At 38.7% G+C, this 15,929-nt stretch overlaps 1 protein-coding gene across 3 annotated transcripts; it reads right to left on the bottom strand.

Annotated features, from left to right (window-relative positions):
• Positions 1 to 2,795: 2,795 nt before the first annotated feature.
• MMGT1 (membrane magnesium transporter 1) lies at positions 2,796 to 12,593 on the bottom strand. 3 transcript variants are annotated; one of them, XM_020973707.2, is made up of 4 exons: positions 11,360 to 12,593; positions 7,594 to 7,815; positions 4,560 to 4,696; positions 2,796 to 3,215 (listed from the first exon to the last, which is right to left on the bottom strand). In XM_020973707.2, the coding sequence occupies exon 1, from the start codon at positions 12,508 to 12,510 to the stop codon at positions 12,115 to 12,117; it is 396 nt and encodes a 131-aa protein (XP_020829366.1). In that variant the 5' UTR covers positions 12,511 to 12,593; the 3' UTR covers positions 2,796 to 3,215; positions 4,560 to 4,696; positions 7,594 to 7,815; positions 11,360 to 12,114. The 3 variants fall into 3 exon arrangements, with proteins under 3 accessions (XP_020829366.1, XP_020829365.1, XP_020829364.1); XM_020973706.2 differs by lacking the exon at positions 7,594 to 7,815; XM_020973705.2 differs by lacking the exons at positions 4,560 to 4,696; positions 7,594 to 7,815.
• Positions 12,594 to 15,929: the final 3,336 nt, after the last annotated feature.

Consider the following 15,929-nt stretch of genomic DNA (forward strand, 5'->3'; position numbering starts at 1 on the left):
AGGTTTCTATTCATTTTTTTAAATACTTATAAAATATCACAGCTCCTAGATACCTAGGATAGGTACCTAGATAGGCACCTGTAAAATAACCACTCTATCCAACAAGATGATTAATAGATTGAAAGTCCAAAGAGGACAAGACAAATACTGTACTGATAGCTAGCTAAGCTCCTTCTCCTATACCCAATTATGTTATTGGCCTGTACCCACGTCATTCTGAAACACTTTGACATCATTCATCCTCCTTTCATAGCTACTTACATTTATGACCTCAACTTCTTCTCTATCACCTCAACTTGTACAATGGGAAAGCCGTAATTGAGAAGCTTCTCCTTATTGCCAACTTGGGGAAGAGAGGCTGTCAGAGAAGGTAAGATGACTAGAAAATATTGGTTTTTTTAAAGAGGAATTTCATTTCATCTCCCTGTACACTGACCTACTAAGGGCTAACTCCATTCTCCCACTGCAGCTCACGTTGGCCCTGGTCAATATGCAATTGGCTTCAAGCCAGTTTACCAGAGTTTGGACTGGCTCCACACACCCCTAGAAAACCCCCACTCAGCATCTTGTGTGGTCCTAGACTGGATAGAAGAGCTTAATGGAATTTCTCTTTAGTTTAATTGGTCATTTTTTTCATCTAGTGATCTTTTAAATGTTTATTGAAAAGTTTTTTAAGGGAACTAGGCTAGCTATGATCTTTAATGTAGCCATCTTAACAGAAGGCCCTCATCCAGGACTTATTCCTCTCCCTCATCCTTTCCTCCCTGACAATAAATCAGTTGCCAAGTTTTATTGATTTTTCCTCTACAACACCTCTAATATCCATACTTTTCTTTTCACTGGCCCTTACTTCTGATACTGTCTCAATTTCCAAATGCTGGTCCAGTGGATCTTAGTTTCTAGAAGATTCATGGTGCACTCTCTTATATTCACAGCATATGTGCGCTCATTTTCTCCACAGCAGTAGCAAAACACAATTCTGCTTCTTTCACTGTGTTCTGCTGCTGTTCTTGAATTGGGCTACGTCAACCTCTAAAATCAAACATCTTTGTCCTCTGAAAAGAATTATTATACAGTGGCTCAGTAAACAGCAAGTGAGGTTCATAACGCATCTGGAGGTCAACTTGCACTTTGGTATTAATGGCCCACTTGCCTAGAGTCCTAAAGGGCCACTTTTTGTTTTCTCAGAAACCTCTCTTGGTTCATATGCTCTTTCTCCACCTCCCAAGTTGAATGAATCAGTTCTGAGTAGCTGAGGGTGGGGAGTGTTTCCATGCTCGTGCATTTTCAGGTACAATAAGAACATGATGTACCCTGGAGCACTTAATTAATTAATCAATCAATCAACAAGCATTTATTAAGCTATTACTATGTGTCAGGCACTGCACTAAGTAGGGATACAAAGAAAAGATAAAAAGTCTCTGCCTTCCAGGAGCTTACATTCTAATGGGAGACACAATATGTATATAATTAAGTACATACAAGGTATCTACAGAGTAGATAGAAGATAGTCTTAGAGGGGAAGGCATTCCTCAACGCATAAGTTAAAGTTAGCTGAATATGGTCCATGTGCTCCAACAAGTACTAAACACTAGACCATGAACCTCTGTAGCAGCTTCTTTAACCTAACCAAAAAGTCAGAGGCCTTTTACTGCTATCATACTGGCTATCTAGTATCCACAAACAGCAAGTAGCTTAGGGCATTACATCTTCAATTCAAATACAATATTGAGTGGATCACCAGAAGCTAATAATCACCTACATTTTTCTGTATCAATCTCCTGTTTTCCTTGTATAATTTCAAAGTGCATTCCAGATAAGTATTAAAAGTTTCCTCTCCAAGTAATCAGAATGGCCTCTTTGGACCCCACTTAGCAGAACTACTTGAAAGACAACCTGTCCTACTTTCTGAACTAATGTTCATTTTGATGGTGAATCACAGCCCAAAGAGAAGATTAGTAGCCCTAAGGCACTGGCAGATGGTAAGAGTCCCTCTCCTCAGCAAGCTTTCACAGGAACTTCAATCCATCCTTCTCTCATGAGAGCTTTAAGAAAAGTCATCAACTCTTAGTCAGCAGTAAAGGGTTTAATAACTGATTTCCAAGTTCCCCTTTGCCTACTGTCTCCTTTGGGATCTGGAAATGCACCACAGCTCCAGGTAGTTCACAAAGTACAATAACTATGCTGTCTTCTTTCCTGTGTATTTTGCCCAGTACTTTCCACCCCTTCCCCCATAAGAGTTCATAACAAACATAATGTAAGGTTTTTTCCCAATATCCTCATCACCAAAGCTCTTGGGACCCCCAAAGCAAACATCATGAATGAGGGTCAAGTGTCTCCACCAAGAACAAGTTTTCCAATAAGTGGATAGTCACAGTGGCATCATCTCTTCAGTAGAGTAAGCAATGACAGTTCAACACTTCATGCAATGTACTTGAACATAATTATACACTGGTTCCTTAAATTAAGGTGCCTGCATTGCTGATAGACCTCGACCTATGACAAAAAATGCGGCCAAATTATAACTCAGACATTGAAAGAAAAAATAAATCCTTAATGCTTCTAGCATAAACAACTTAAGCAATGTAATTTATTGTTGCATGTCTACTAATGCACAAATGTACACATCAGTTAGCTTAGTCTTCAAAAAATCAAGGGGAAAAAAACTTCACTGGATCCCTGCAGTATCTTTAGTTCAATCCAATACAATCTATAAATCCATACTTATAAGGATCTTGAGAAAAAAAATTCCACAAATATATTCTCTACCAACAGACCAGACAGGAATATTAAACTAAATAGCAAAGCATTTAATTGGAAAAGAAAAGCAAAGAAAATAAGGGAAAATAAAGTAGTAGAATCAATCTCAGCCCCACCCTTCATACACACAAAGGTATACTATCTCAGATTTCCACTCTGGTGGGGAAGGGAATACAAATGGAACTCCAAGATGAGGAAAGTTGCACTATAGCTAGAACACATCTCCTAGTTCTGTCTCCCAGCATATAGCAGTGCTTCTGCTTCTCAGTTCCATATCTCAAAGTCTCCTTAGTGTGCTCCCAGAGTCCCCCATGCTGCTGCCATCCATTCTACATCAGCAGCTGCTCCATCCCTTCCGCACAGCTGTCATATGGCACAGTGCCTTCTTCTCTGCCAAGCTGCTGCTCCCATCTGTGGGCTGTTGGGGCTGCCATTTTCTGCTTCAGCTGCTTATTCTAGTGAGTGGAGGGAGAAAGGAAATAATGTTACTCTTTTGTGAGATTACCTATACCAACAGCATTCAAGGCCTAATCCACACATGTTTAACTTCCTTGTTAGTCAAGCCTTAATTCCTCACACCAGGCAGATGAACAAAAGGATTACAGGTAACTCTCTAGGCCTTTATCTTTCTTCCCTCACACCCTCTCCCCAACAAAGGTCCCCCAGCCTTCATTCCTAGATGGGGTAGGATGAGTATATTCTTTTCAACCCCCATCATGCCCTAACAGCCAACACCCAGGTAATGCAAATTGCACTGAAGCTTTCATAAGCCTCAAGGAGGCACTACGCTAAAAGGGGAGTGATGGAGCTAGCAGTCTTTTCCAAGTATTCCTGCCATCTATGCAAAGGTCCCTATCACTCTTATGTGTGCTTTTCATCAGCTTGTTTTGCCAGTGCAAACATTTAGAATATTTTTCAAATTATTATAAATTTCACTGAGGATGCTTTGCACTGTTCTGGGTCTTCATCTGGAAATGGGGATGTTTGGAGAACCTTGACATCAATAGGGAATCATTATTCCATTTCTCCTCTGAAATGGACATCCTCCATAACATGTGGCAAACACTTGTGTGGGCACATTTAAAAAAAAAGTTTTTTGATCTAGTTCTGTGATTTAATTGGTAGAGAACTCAGTTTGTAAACATCCTTCAATGATTCAGGTCAGCAACTGCTTTGTAATAGGTTTGGAGGGCTGCTTAGGGCTGAAGTTAAGTGACTGATCCCACCATCACACAGCTAGTAAAACTAGAACTGAAGTCATCCTGACTCCAAGACTAGCCTTCTAGTTAATATACCAAAGTGCCTCTCTAAGTGAGTATGTCTCTTTGTTTTATGCCTAACTTGAAGTCTATACTCAGTGGAGCACTATAAAAAGCTAACATTAAAATAATTTTAATATATGTACAGAATACACCAGGTTTAAAAAGAACCTTTATGGCTGTATTGTTTTGCTAATTCAAATATTTTAAGCTTTTTTAAATCAACCAAAAAAAGAAAAAAAGACAGTACACAGCTCTACTAGAACGTAGAAAGTTGTGATCTGCTAAAATGAAAATAATTTTCAAAAGTCTGTATGTTCCTTGCTTGTTTTCATCAAAGAAAAACTCATTATTCACACAGGTCACACTCATAATGACTTTATAGAGATGAGAAAGTAAGAATATAGGTTAGTAGTGTTATCATTTTGGAAGCTTGTTTTGGACAGAACGGGTGAACACACTCTATTTTTACTTTTTTGCAATCTTCCTCTCTGCGATATCTTGAAAATATGTCCCTAAGGGTCTTTAAAATTGTCGTACCTCCCATATTTATTTCTTCTTGCATGTATTTCATCAGATCCAGCCATTCTTCATTTTTCTTAAGCACCACTGTCGTGTTCTCGCATAGTATGCCAGGTAATGAAGTGTTCAGATCAAAAGTAAAAATTCTACTGTCACTGATGAAAACAACACCATATAAACACTGATATGTTTCATTTTATGTGATTGTTATCATCCTGGTTTCACCTATAAATGTTCTCAGTATAAATTAAATCTCATGCTAAGCTCTCTATAAGCTTATTTTTCTTTTCCCTGTAATGTTTTACAAATAAGTCTAGATAGTATTTGTATTTTTGTATTCTAAATCTTAGCTGCCATATATTTGTGCTTGACAAGGAGATTAAATATTTGCCATGTAATGTAGTTTCTGGGTTCTCTTGACCAACCTACTATAACAATAATTTTGCATAAGTTAAATGCATCTATGAAATAATGTTAATTTCTTTACTTTTTTCTTCCTATTTTTAGCAGCAACAGGTTTTTAAAATATATTCAGAATGGAACTGTTGCAATCACAAATAGCATCTTCTCATTTATCATTTACTATTAGTTTTGCTCTAACAAGTCAATGATTTGACTGTTCACAGGCAGCTGATTCTCAAATGACTTGTAACAGCTGTCATTTTCAGGGATTTCTCATGAGGTTGATTAACGTCCACCATGTCAAGAACCTAAAGACTCTTTTCTTGAAAAATTGTTCGTGTGGAGCAGCTAGGTGCCGCAGTGGATAGAACACCACCCCTGGAGTCAGGAGGAATTCAAATCCAGCCTCAGACACATAACACTTATTAGCTGTGTGACTCTTACTTAACTCCAATTGCTTTGCGCCCCCCCCCAAAAGGTTTGTGAAATATTAATAGGTATGACAATTATGACTAGTCTATATGCCTTTGGCCCCTTTCATTTCTTAATATCAATCCATCCATCCCATGTTAGATAAGAGTGGTGGATCTTAAGAAGACCTCATTTCAAATCCTGCCTCAGGTATTTACTACTTGACCAAAGCCTAGTCACATCCTCTCAGCCTCAGTTTTTTTCATCTGCAAAATAGGGATAATAATAATACCCACACTCCCAATGTTGTTGCATAAAGCACTTGGCAAACCCAAAAGTGTCATATGAATATTAGCTATTATTATCTACACACACACAGATTTGGAGGTGTAGTAAAATGTATAACTTAGTAAAACTGTATTGCTCAGTGTCTGAGGTGCAGGAGAAGTGAGTATCTGAATATGCTGATACATCCACTAATTTTTATTTGAAATTAACATAACATGTAGTTTTTGAGATTCACAAACACACACCCTTGCCTGAATAGAAAGCTCAAGTTGGGCAAGAGCATTGTGACTCAGAGAAGCAATTCTATCCTTAGCTATGACTAAGCAAAGGTATCCAACTTCTAACGGCCTTTGAATATATGTCAGTCTAGCTTGGTCCAACAATGGGAAATTATGGATGGATCCACCTAAGGAGCAGAGTTTCATGATGACAGAAAGCAACTTAGTCTGGGGGAAGTAGCCATGAGGTAAGGAGACCCAGATTCAGAAGCATCTGACATAATTAGGAAAATTGGCCAAAGTCTACATAGTATACATAAAAAGAAACTATTCTACTAAGGGATGGACTGGCTGGCAGAGCTGACTTACAGAATCTGCTTTAGGGGAACAGATGTACAGGCAAGGAGAGAAGATGAGAAGTTTTTAGATTAAGTAAGAACATGCAGACTTCCAAGACAGCGAAGAAACTATTAAAGCTTTAAACTGGAGGGAGAGAGAGAGGACAGCTTTAAGACCTAGGTAGAGAAGAGCTTCAGGCAGCCAGGTAGTACAGTGGATAGAGCTGCTGGACTTGAAGTCAGGAAGACTCATCTTTGAGAGTTCAAATCCAGCCTCAGGCAGTTACTAGCTGTGTTACCCTGGGCAAGTCATTTAACCCTATTTGTCTCAGTTCCTCATCTATAAAATAAGCTGGAGAAGGAAATGGCAAACCACTCCAGTATCTTTGCCAAGAAAACCCAAAATGGGCTCACAAAGAGTTAGACACAACTGCACAAAACAAAAAGGGAAGCTGAGAGTTCAGGAAAATAGAACAGGCTTTTCCAAGCCTTGGCCAGTCATTTGGAGGTGAAGTGACCAAAAATGATGGAGCTGAAAGGTCACAGAACAGGCACCCCTGCTTAGCTACCATAATGAGAGCTAGGGGAACAAATTCTGGAGAGCTATAAACAGAGTTCTCATCAGATTTTCCGATGCAATTAAGGCTGATGGTAGCTTAAAACATGAAGAGGGCACTAGTGAGTTAAGACCTCAGTTTGAGGACCCCCCCAAAAAAAAACATAGTCTGCTGCATCTAATGGCACAATATATAATGTTTCCTAACTTGCCTTTGATCTAGAAGTCAAATCTTAGGAAAGGAAAGGCAGAAGTGGGAAGAAGAGGCATAATACTACTTAAGGTACTGATTCAAGATCTCACATCAAGACTCATATATTTAGAGATGGCAGGGACCTTAAAGGCCCATATAACCCAATCCTCTATAGATGAGGAAACTGATAACTTAAACAGGTAACTTAAATGACTTGCCCAAAATCATCCAGTTATGTGAGAAATGGGATTTGAACCTAGGTCTTCCAACTCCTAAGTAAATTATTTTCCCACTGTACCACACTGCCTCTCAAACTCATGTCAATGATGACCACCATGGTACAGTGAAGTGGAAGCCTTGCTCTTACCACTTAACACTTCTGAGCTGTAGGAGGCCTCAACAGGCCTCCGTTTCTCATCCGTTAAGGAAGGTTTGAAAGGGATGACTTTAAATTCCTCTAAATCTGTGAGTCTACAAAAGGATGAGCATCTTTATATTTAATAATCACCTCTATGTTCTAAAACTACCTCCAACCCTCTTATTTAAACTGAAAGCTGGCCATCCAATGAAGGCATATCTGTTCCATGTATGCCCTTGCCACCCTCTCCTGGGAAAGCCAATTCTTCTCAAGCTTTCACAGACTTACAGGGTCTACAGGGCATGCCAAAGCCCTTGTTTCCCCAACCAGGGCCCTCAGGCTATTTTTCTTCTCATCTCAAAATCCCTTATCCCTCATTCTTTTATCCTTTACTCCAGTCTCTGAAGAAGAGGCGTCCCTTCTCTTTGACAAGGCCAATTCTTCTATATGTGCCGTTGATCTGTTTCTTTCTACCTCCTTCAGCAAACAGCAGTGTGTAGCGTGCTGGGCCTGAAATCAAGGAGACCTAAGTAAATGTGACTCAGACACTTACTAGCTGTATGACCCTGGGCAAGTCACTTAAACTGTTTGCCTCAGTTTTCTTAATTGTAAAATGGGAATAATAGCACTTACCTCTCAGGGTTGTTGTGAGGCTCACATGAGACAATATTTATAAAAACTGTCCGGCACACAGTAGGCACTATATAAATGTTTCTTCTCTTCCCTTTCTCCTCTTGTCTAATTTTCAAGCTCTCCCTATCTACTGTTTTCTTCCCTACTGCCTATCTCACCCTTGACTAGGCCCTGCCATTCCTTCAAGCTGTTATAGAGGAAGTATGGAATGATGAATACACCTCTGGACTTTGGGTCAAGAATAACTGTTCAAATCCTGCCCCAGATACTTAAAAACTGTGTGACCCTGAGCAAGTCACTTAACTTCTCTGTACCTCAGTTTCTTAATCTGTAAAACAAGGAAGCTGGGACTGGAAGCCCCCTTCCAGCTCTAAATCCAATTTTCTATAGGATCTTCTTTTCCCTTTCTTAGCTAAATTCCTAGAAAAAGCCATTAATGCCTCTTGCCTCTACTTCTTCTTAGTCTCTTCTCAAACCTTTTCAATTTCTGCTTCTGACTTTATTATTTCCAAGTTAGGAATGCTCTCTTTATTGCCAAACCTACTGGCCTTTTCTTAATCCTCATCCTTCTGTAGGTTTTAACCCTGTTGATTATCCTCAACCTCCTTGCATGACCCTGTTTGTCTCTTGGTTCTCTTAGTCCCCTTTGCTCATCCACACCTACAGTTAGAGGCCATGACATGAGCTCTGTGGGTATACAGGTATGCATCAAGGCCCTGTCCTGGGCTGTCTTCTTTTAAATACACTCTCTCAGTGAACTTCCACTGACAGATGACTCCCAATATATATCCAGCCCATCTCTTTCCTAAATGCCAATTCCATGCATAACCAACACCTATTAAGTTTTTCAAACCAGCTGTCCCATGGGCATCTTAAACTCAGTTTCTCCAAAACAGAATTGTTTTTCCACCAGACCTCATTCTGACATCATTCTACTGATCAAGATTCATCACTTTAGCATCACCCTCACTTGTTCATCCTATATGTTCAATCATTCACCAAATTTTTCCATTTCTCCCTCCACGTCCCTCACATCTATTCCCTTCTCACTAGTCACACAACAACTTTAGTTTAGGCCCTCATCACTTCTTGCCAACTAGATGTCCCTGCCTCAAGCTTCACCCCTCTCTAGCTGTCAAAACAATTTTCCTAAAGCATGTCTGACCATGTAATTTCCCTGCCCAATAAACTTCAGTGGCTCCCTACTGATACTAGAATCAAAAATAAACTCTATTGTTAACAAAGAAAAACAACTTTGAAAGATTTAGACTCTGATAAACACAATGGAACCAATCACAGTTTCAGAGGACTCATGATGAAACATTCACCTGCAGAAAGAAAGGTGGTGGATACTGAGAGTTTGAAGACATTATATGCTTTTTTTTTCTTTTTTGGACATGGTTAATGTGGCAATTTGTTTTGCTTGACTATACATATTTCTAACTGGTTTTGTTTTTCTTACTTTCTCAAATGGATAGGGGAGGACACAGTGAGAGGGCGAGAATTTGGAAATGAAAATAAAAATTTTTAAAACCTCTTGTTTGGCTTTTAAAATCTTTTATAACTTGGGCTCAAATACAGTCTCATTATACATTACTACCCTTCCAACACTCTATGTATGTTCTACTCAAATTGGCCTTCTTGCTTCTTCCCCTACACGTCATCTCTAATCTCCATGACTTAGCATAGGATCTCTCCTACATGGAAAATGTACTCCTTCCTTACTTCCACTCATAGAATCCCTTACTTCATTCAGGATTTAACTCAAGTACCACCTTCTAGAAAAAGCTTTTCCTCATACCCTCCAACTGCTGGTGCCCTCCCTCACTATCTTGTATTTATTCTGCATATGCTTATTATATTTCTAAGTTTTGTCTCCCCTGATAAAATCTAAGCTCCTTGAGAAAAGATTATTTCATTCTTTATATTTTGTATCTCAAGTTTCTAACTTTGCATTTAATAAATGATGGGTGATTGAATAAAAAACTATTTAGAAGTTTAAACCAGGCCCCAAATGAGCATACTACATAGCTTCAAGTCCAACTTTGCCTGTGACAAGCACTTTCCTAAAACCTTTATTTTTTTTTTGCTTTTTTTAGGCAATTGGGGTTATGTGACTTGCCCAGGGTCACACCGCTAGTTAAGTGTCAAGTGTTTGGTCTGAGGCCGAATTTGAACTCAGGTCCTCCTGACTTCAGGGCCGGTGCTCTATCCACTGCGCCACCTAGCTGCCCCTCCTAAAACCTTTAGTAAATCTAAGTGGGCATAAACACCCATTATACAGAATGCCCAAAATGCATTAAGAAGTAGGGCATCACTTGAGTGGTAAAAGAAAATATTCAAAATATTGGAATAATCTCATCTAAACATCAGACCCACTATTAAAAGCTACTGACAATCACTCATTTTTCACTGCAACAATAGGTCCCTACATGTTATTTCTTACTCATTTCTCACTACACATAGAATTAAAGCAAAAACTGGCATCCTTGAGACCCAAGGCAAAGAGAAGAAAGTAGTGACACTCCTATTCATAAAAAGTAGCATTCAAGTACCCAGTCTGAAAAACCTGTCTTCCACATTGTTTTAATTTGATTACCATCTTTCAGCCACATAGTTTAGACTTAAACTCATTTCACCGGCATTATAACTGAGTTCCAGCTGGTTTGGTTCATATCAAAAAGCAAAGTCGGTGTTGAGCCTACAGAAAACTTTCCAATATTGTCTCTCATTTGAAAAGCTACAATTGTATTGCTCATGTTACTTTTAAATCTAAAGAAATAGTCTGTCAAGCATCAAGTAAAAGACCCTGTCCTACAAGGAAGTAAACCTTCTACCTATTAATTTTGTTTGGACCCAGAAGACATAGTGAAAAAAATATTGTGGTAAAGAGCCCTGTGCAAAACTTAACGACTTAAGACTTAAAGACTTAACTCTTTTTAGAAAAGAGAACAATTACATTATGATATAAAACAACAATTACTTTATGATATAAAATAGAAATCAAGTTAAATTCACCTTCACCTTCAAATATGTAAAATGAAAATGAAAAAATCTATTAGTATACTATAAATTGTAAGTTGTGCAATATTATTAGATTTCATTTTAAATATCATTTAAGTACAAATATTAGTTCAAAATCCCTGGAGCTAACTTGTCCCAATTCTTTTTAAAATTTTAAGAGAGGAACTCTTCATACAATGAGTCTGACTACTGTTCTAACCCACTGGATTTGTAAATTACAAACTAATAATATATTTTAATGTTTAAAATTAAGAACAGGGGAAAACTGATTAGCTGAACTATGAAAAAGGAAGTTTAACTAAATGATGGTATCTTTAAGGATTTATCCTCAGTTACTACACATATTACATAAACAATTAGTGAAAATTTTTACAGAGAAAGAAAGCAACACAAGTACCTTCAAGCAAGTTGCACTTGTTAGATAAATTTCTGTTAGGGCAAATAATCTCTGCCACAAAAGTGCCCAGTAAAATAGCATATTTGAATAAAGTTCCAGAGAGGTTAGAGAATAACATGACAGTTATCTTCGACTGATGGAGGTGCAGCTTGGAGGTGAGAGTAGGGAGAAGAAAGTCACTGATAAAACTGAAAGGAACTTTAAGTGTAACCACTTTTGAACGGTCAGGAAAAAAAACCCGAAGAGCCACCATTTTGGTCTCAAAGGCCCTTTACAGTTAAGCAGTTACAGTACATTTAACCCTAAAAACTGAAGACCAACAGCTTTTTCCACCCTTCTGATGCAAAATTCAGTAGTCCACACAGTATTTCCACACATACACAAAAAAAAAATCCTTAAAATTGTCGTGTAAGCAAACCAAAGGAAATAAATTGCTACAAAACACTCCATTGTTCTTCGATGAAATTTTTCAAGTGTCTGACTTTTAAGAATGAGTTTTTTCTAACTGAAAAAAAAATCAACTGAAACAGTGCTTAAAGTATGAAAGGTCAGTCACGTTTCACAGCATAATTGTCGCAATAACTTATATACTGCATTGCCAAGTCACAATTCAGCCATTTCATTAACAGTGTACAAACAAAGTCCTTGATTATATTTATAGTATAAAGTCTGCTGTAGATATTTTAAAAACTGGTTTATACCCCAAACTCCAATATTATGTCTCCGTTTTCCGGGTTATTTTAACATGAATAATCTTAACGACGCAGAGGTTCAAGTTTTCGTAACTTCACTGTAGATCTCGACAACAAAGCATCTTGGTTGGAAGAATACACCATATCTGAGGATCGGAACAATACTCTACCGCGATGATTAAATACATAAAAGGACGGGTGGTTCCTTAACGTGTCAAGTGTCTTATTTTTCAGTTCTGAAGTAGCATCCATGTCTTTAAATTCCCCTGCAAGATGGACTATACCGTAACAGGTAACTGCAAAGGCTATCAGCGTCTGTAGGACGATATCGATGGGCAGATCTTCATCTTCCTTTTCCGTCAGGCGCATATAGGAACGGTGTTGCGCAGCAGAGAAGGCAGCGTGGGCCAGCGCGAAGAGGCCCAGCCCCACCAGCCCTTTCCACAGAGAAGTCGCCATGACTCCCAAGGAGCGGAGGGAACAGCTACGGCAACTACGACGGTGACTGCGACGGCTACGCAGCTCCTCCTACGCCGCGGCTTGTGGCGCTAGCGGCGCTGGGTGATGGCGTCACGACCCTCGACGAATGGGAAAGGCGGAAGGGGAGAGAGACGAAGAGAGGGCGGGGGAAAGGACCGGAAGGAAGAGGGAACAGAGGAAGAGGGAAGGGGAAAGGCACGCCTCGGGGAAAGGACACGAGATTTTAAGGAGGTCTCGCGGGTTCCTGTTGGACCCCGTGAGGAAAGAAAAGAGCCAGATAGCCTTTTTTTCTTTTTTTCCCCCAATCGTCGTCCTCCTAGTGCTCTGCGGCACGTAACGTTTGAGGCAAACTTACGTCGTGACTTCTGACTTGTCCTGATTGTCCGACGCTGTGGAAAGGGCGTTGACTTGTGTGTCACGGGCCCAGAATCCTGACTCAATTTCGTCATCTTATGTGTAAAATAACTAAATGGCGACGATAATAATAAACAATATCTGGCATCTACATATCGCTCTTGAAGTCCCCTTTTAACTCTGAACCTTAATGCCACACTTCGTTTTTCCAGCTTCCTTGGCCCTGTTTTATCTTCCCGATACCTCTCCCAGGTTTCTCTCCATGGCCATTTTCACTTTGTCTTTGCAATTTTATTCACTGCTATCGTTTCAAAAATTATCTCCATCAAAATGACTCCCCAGCTTAACTAAAACTTGTGTATAAAATTTAAAAACGTGTGTATATCAGAATTATGATCTTAAAATATTGTGTATCTTAAATTATTGTAAATGTAGCATCTCAAAATATTGTAAATATATAATCTCAAAATGTATATATGTTTATATATAAATATTGTGTATATGTGTATACATGTATATATCGTTTTGAAGGAGATAATGTTTGAAACCTTAAGAGTGAATAAAATTGCCGAGGGAAATTGTGCAAAGAGCCATGGAAGAAACCTGGGAGATGACTGGATAGCTATGTAAATTGGATAGATGGACAGATAGATAATGTAGATAATGTAGAGGGGATGAATCTTCATATCCTGCTGATATCGCAAATTCAACATCTTGCTACTTACTATCTTTCCCTCTAAATTTACTGTTCCTCTTGGACTTCAGGATTTGTCAGTGGCAACACCATTCACTCATTCTCCCAAGTACAAAATTTTGACTTCCTTCTTCTCCCATCCAATTACCAAGCCCTGCTAACTCTATCTCTACAATATCTTATGCATCATTCTCTATATTTGCACCATAATACTCCTAAGAGGTCCTCCTTAACATCTTGGATTATTGCAGCAGTCCCCTAACAAGTCTTTCTGCCTCTTTTCTCTGTCTCCTCTCGGCCTTCCTTTTTTTTTTTACTTTCTTTTGGGGGGGGGTGATAAATTTCATCCTTTTTAAAAAGTATTTTTTAATTTTAAATTTTTAAAAATTCTTTTTAATTAAATGTTTTAAATTTTTTTACATTGCTAGCTGTCCCAAGGACTCTCTCCACCCACCAACTCACATGTTTAGAACTGTCCCCCCACAACAAAGAAGTACAGCTGAGCAAAATACATACTTTGGCTACCTATGACAAGATAGGTATTATTTGACACCTAGTCTATCCCTTTTCTACCAAGAGGAAAGAGATACACACCTTTCCATTAAATTTTTCCTTTAAAATATGGTAGGAATTGTGTAAGCAGGGGTACCCAACCCACCAAAACTCTAGGGAATATGTTGGGGAGTCCTTATTTTTATTTTTTTTAAATCAATAGTCATCCCTTCTTCCTCTTTATCTTCTGCTTCACAAAATGGCCTAATATTCCTATAATCTCAGCCCTCTGGTAGATAAACTGGAATGGATTTTGTAGATTAAGTTTGGGTTAATACTAAGGAGCAGCTGCATTTGTCTTTTTTGAAGCTAAAACATACCTTCTTTAATCCCCTGGGTACATGTATACCCCAGGTTGGAGATCCCTGATTTATATAATAACACTGCTCATCTTGACAGAATGCTAGGTTCAATAACAGAAAAATCCTCTCCCTTATTCTAAAGTAAATAATTGAAAAGAAAAGAATAGCATATTTGTAGGAAAATACTAAAAAGAAAAAGGGACATGCTAATATCTTTTTTTCTTCCCTATTTTGTTTTGACATATGATGCTCTTTGAAGACTTTTTGTTAAGTTTGGACCAAATACAGACACATGTCTTTGCAAACTGCTTTAGATTAAATGGCCTTAATCTCATGACAACCTTAACAATTGGGGTCAGCACTAATTAGCCTTTGCTAAAAAGCAAAGTCCTTAGATTCTGAAAATGCTTTCCAGGCCACGAGTGAAGGATTTAGAGAATGCTAAAGGACACTGAACTGAACTTGGAAGGTGATATTACCTTGATTTTTTTAACCATACCTATATTTCATAGGTATAAAGATCTCCAGATGAAAATCTTCTTCTACCAATACACATCAGCACCTTCTCTGCAATTTATAGTCTTAGAGTTGCTTAGTGGTACTGAGAAAGGTCAATGATTTGCCCTTGGACATGATAATCAGTAAAAGTCAGAAGTGAGACTTAAACCCTGATCTTCCTAATTCAGAGGTCACCTTTCTGTACACTATGCCACCTCACCTCTCATTTAAAAATAAAGGAAATTAGTTTCCTTAAAAATGATTGATGTGGCTTCAGTAGATGAGGAAAAAAATATTTTTGTCCCAAAGTAGTAGAGTAGATACAGCCCTGGACCTGAGTCAAGACCTAAGTTCAAATGTAGCCCCAGACACTTACTAGCTGTGTGGCTCTGGGTATATCACTTAACCTCTGTTTGCCTCAGCTTACTCAACTGTAAAATGGCAATAACAGCACCTCCCTCGAAGGGTTGTGAGGATTAATGATATTTCCCTTTCCCTCTTCCCCAAAATGCCAAAGCCCTCTTTCAGGCCGAATGCCTTGGGATCTCGGGTTGGATAAGTGATACTTTTTTGCCAATGTAGATCATCATGATATAAAATTTTGATTCTTCTTTCAGCAGAGCTTTGGAGGGTAAAGAATGAAATTCTTCTAGAATTCGTAGGGGATGTAGGCAGAGAAGAGAAAAAGATGCTATGGTTAGAATTTGAGCAGTCTACTTTCTACCTGCAGAGGGCAGTCAAAAGACAGAAATGATGCTGCATTTACCATTTGCTCTATAAAAATGAGGGAAACAGCAGCTGTTTCCCACTTCCTTTCATCAAAAACACCTTAAAGCTGATTCCAAATTAGGAGTGTTTTGAGTTAAGCATGAAGATGACAGTCCCCCGCACACACATACACACCTTAAAACTTTCAAAAATACCCAGGAAAGTGGATACCCCTTGAGGCAGAGAGTAAACCATAACCTAAAAGGGAAATTTAATAAGAGCCAAGCACA

This window comes from Phascolarctos cinereus, unplaced genomic scaffold (genome assembly GCF_003287225.1).
Source record: "Phascolarctos cinereus isolate Bilbo 61053 unplaced genomic scaffold, phaCin_HiC Scaffold_1;HRSCAF=81, whole genome shotgun sequence".
In the NCBI taxonomy this organism is placed as follows: Eukaryota; Metazoa; Chordata; class Mammalia; order Diprotodontia; family Phascolarctidae; genus Phascolarctos; species Phascolarctos cinereus.

Coding starts and splice junctions, on each gene's coding strand:
- MMGT1 (XM_020973705.2), bottom strand. CDS start 12,510: ATGGCGACTTCTCTGTGGAAAGGGCTGGTGGGGCTGGGCCTCTTCGCG.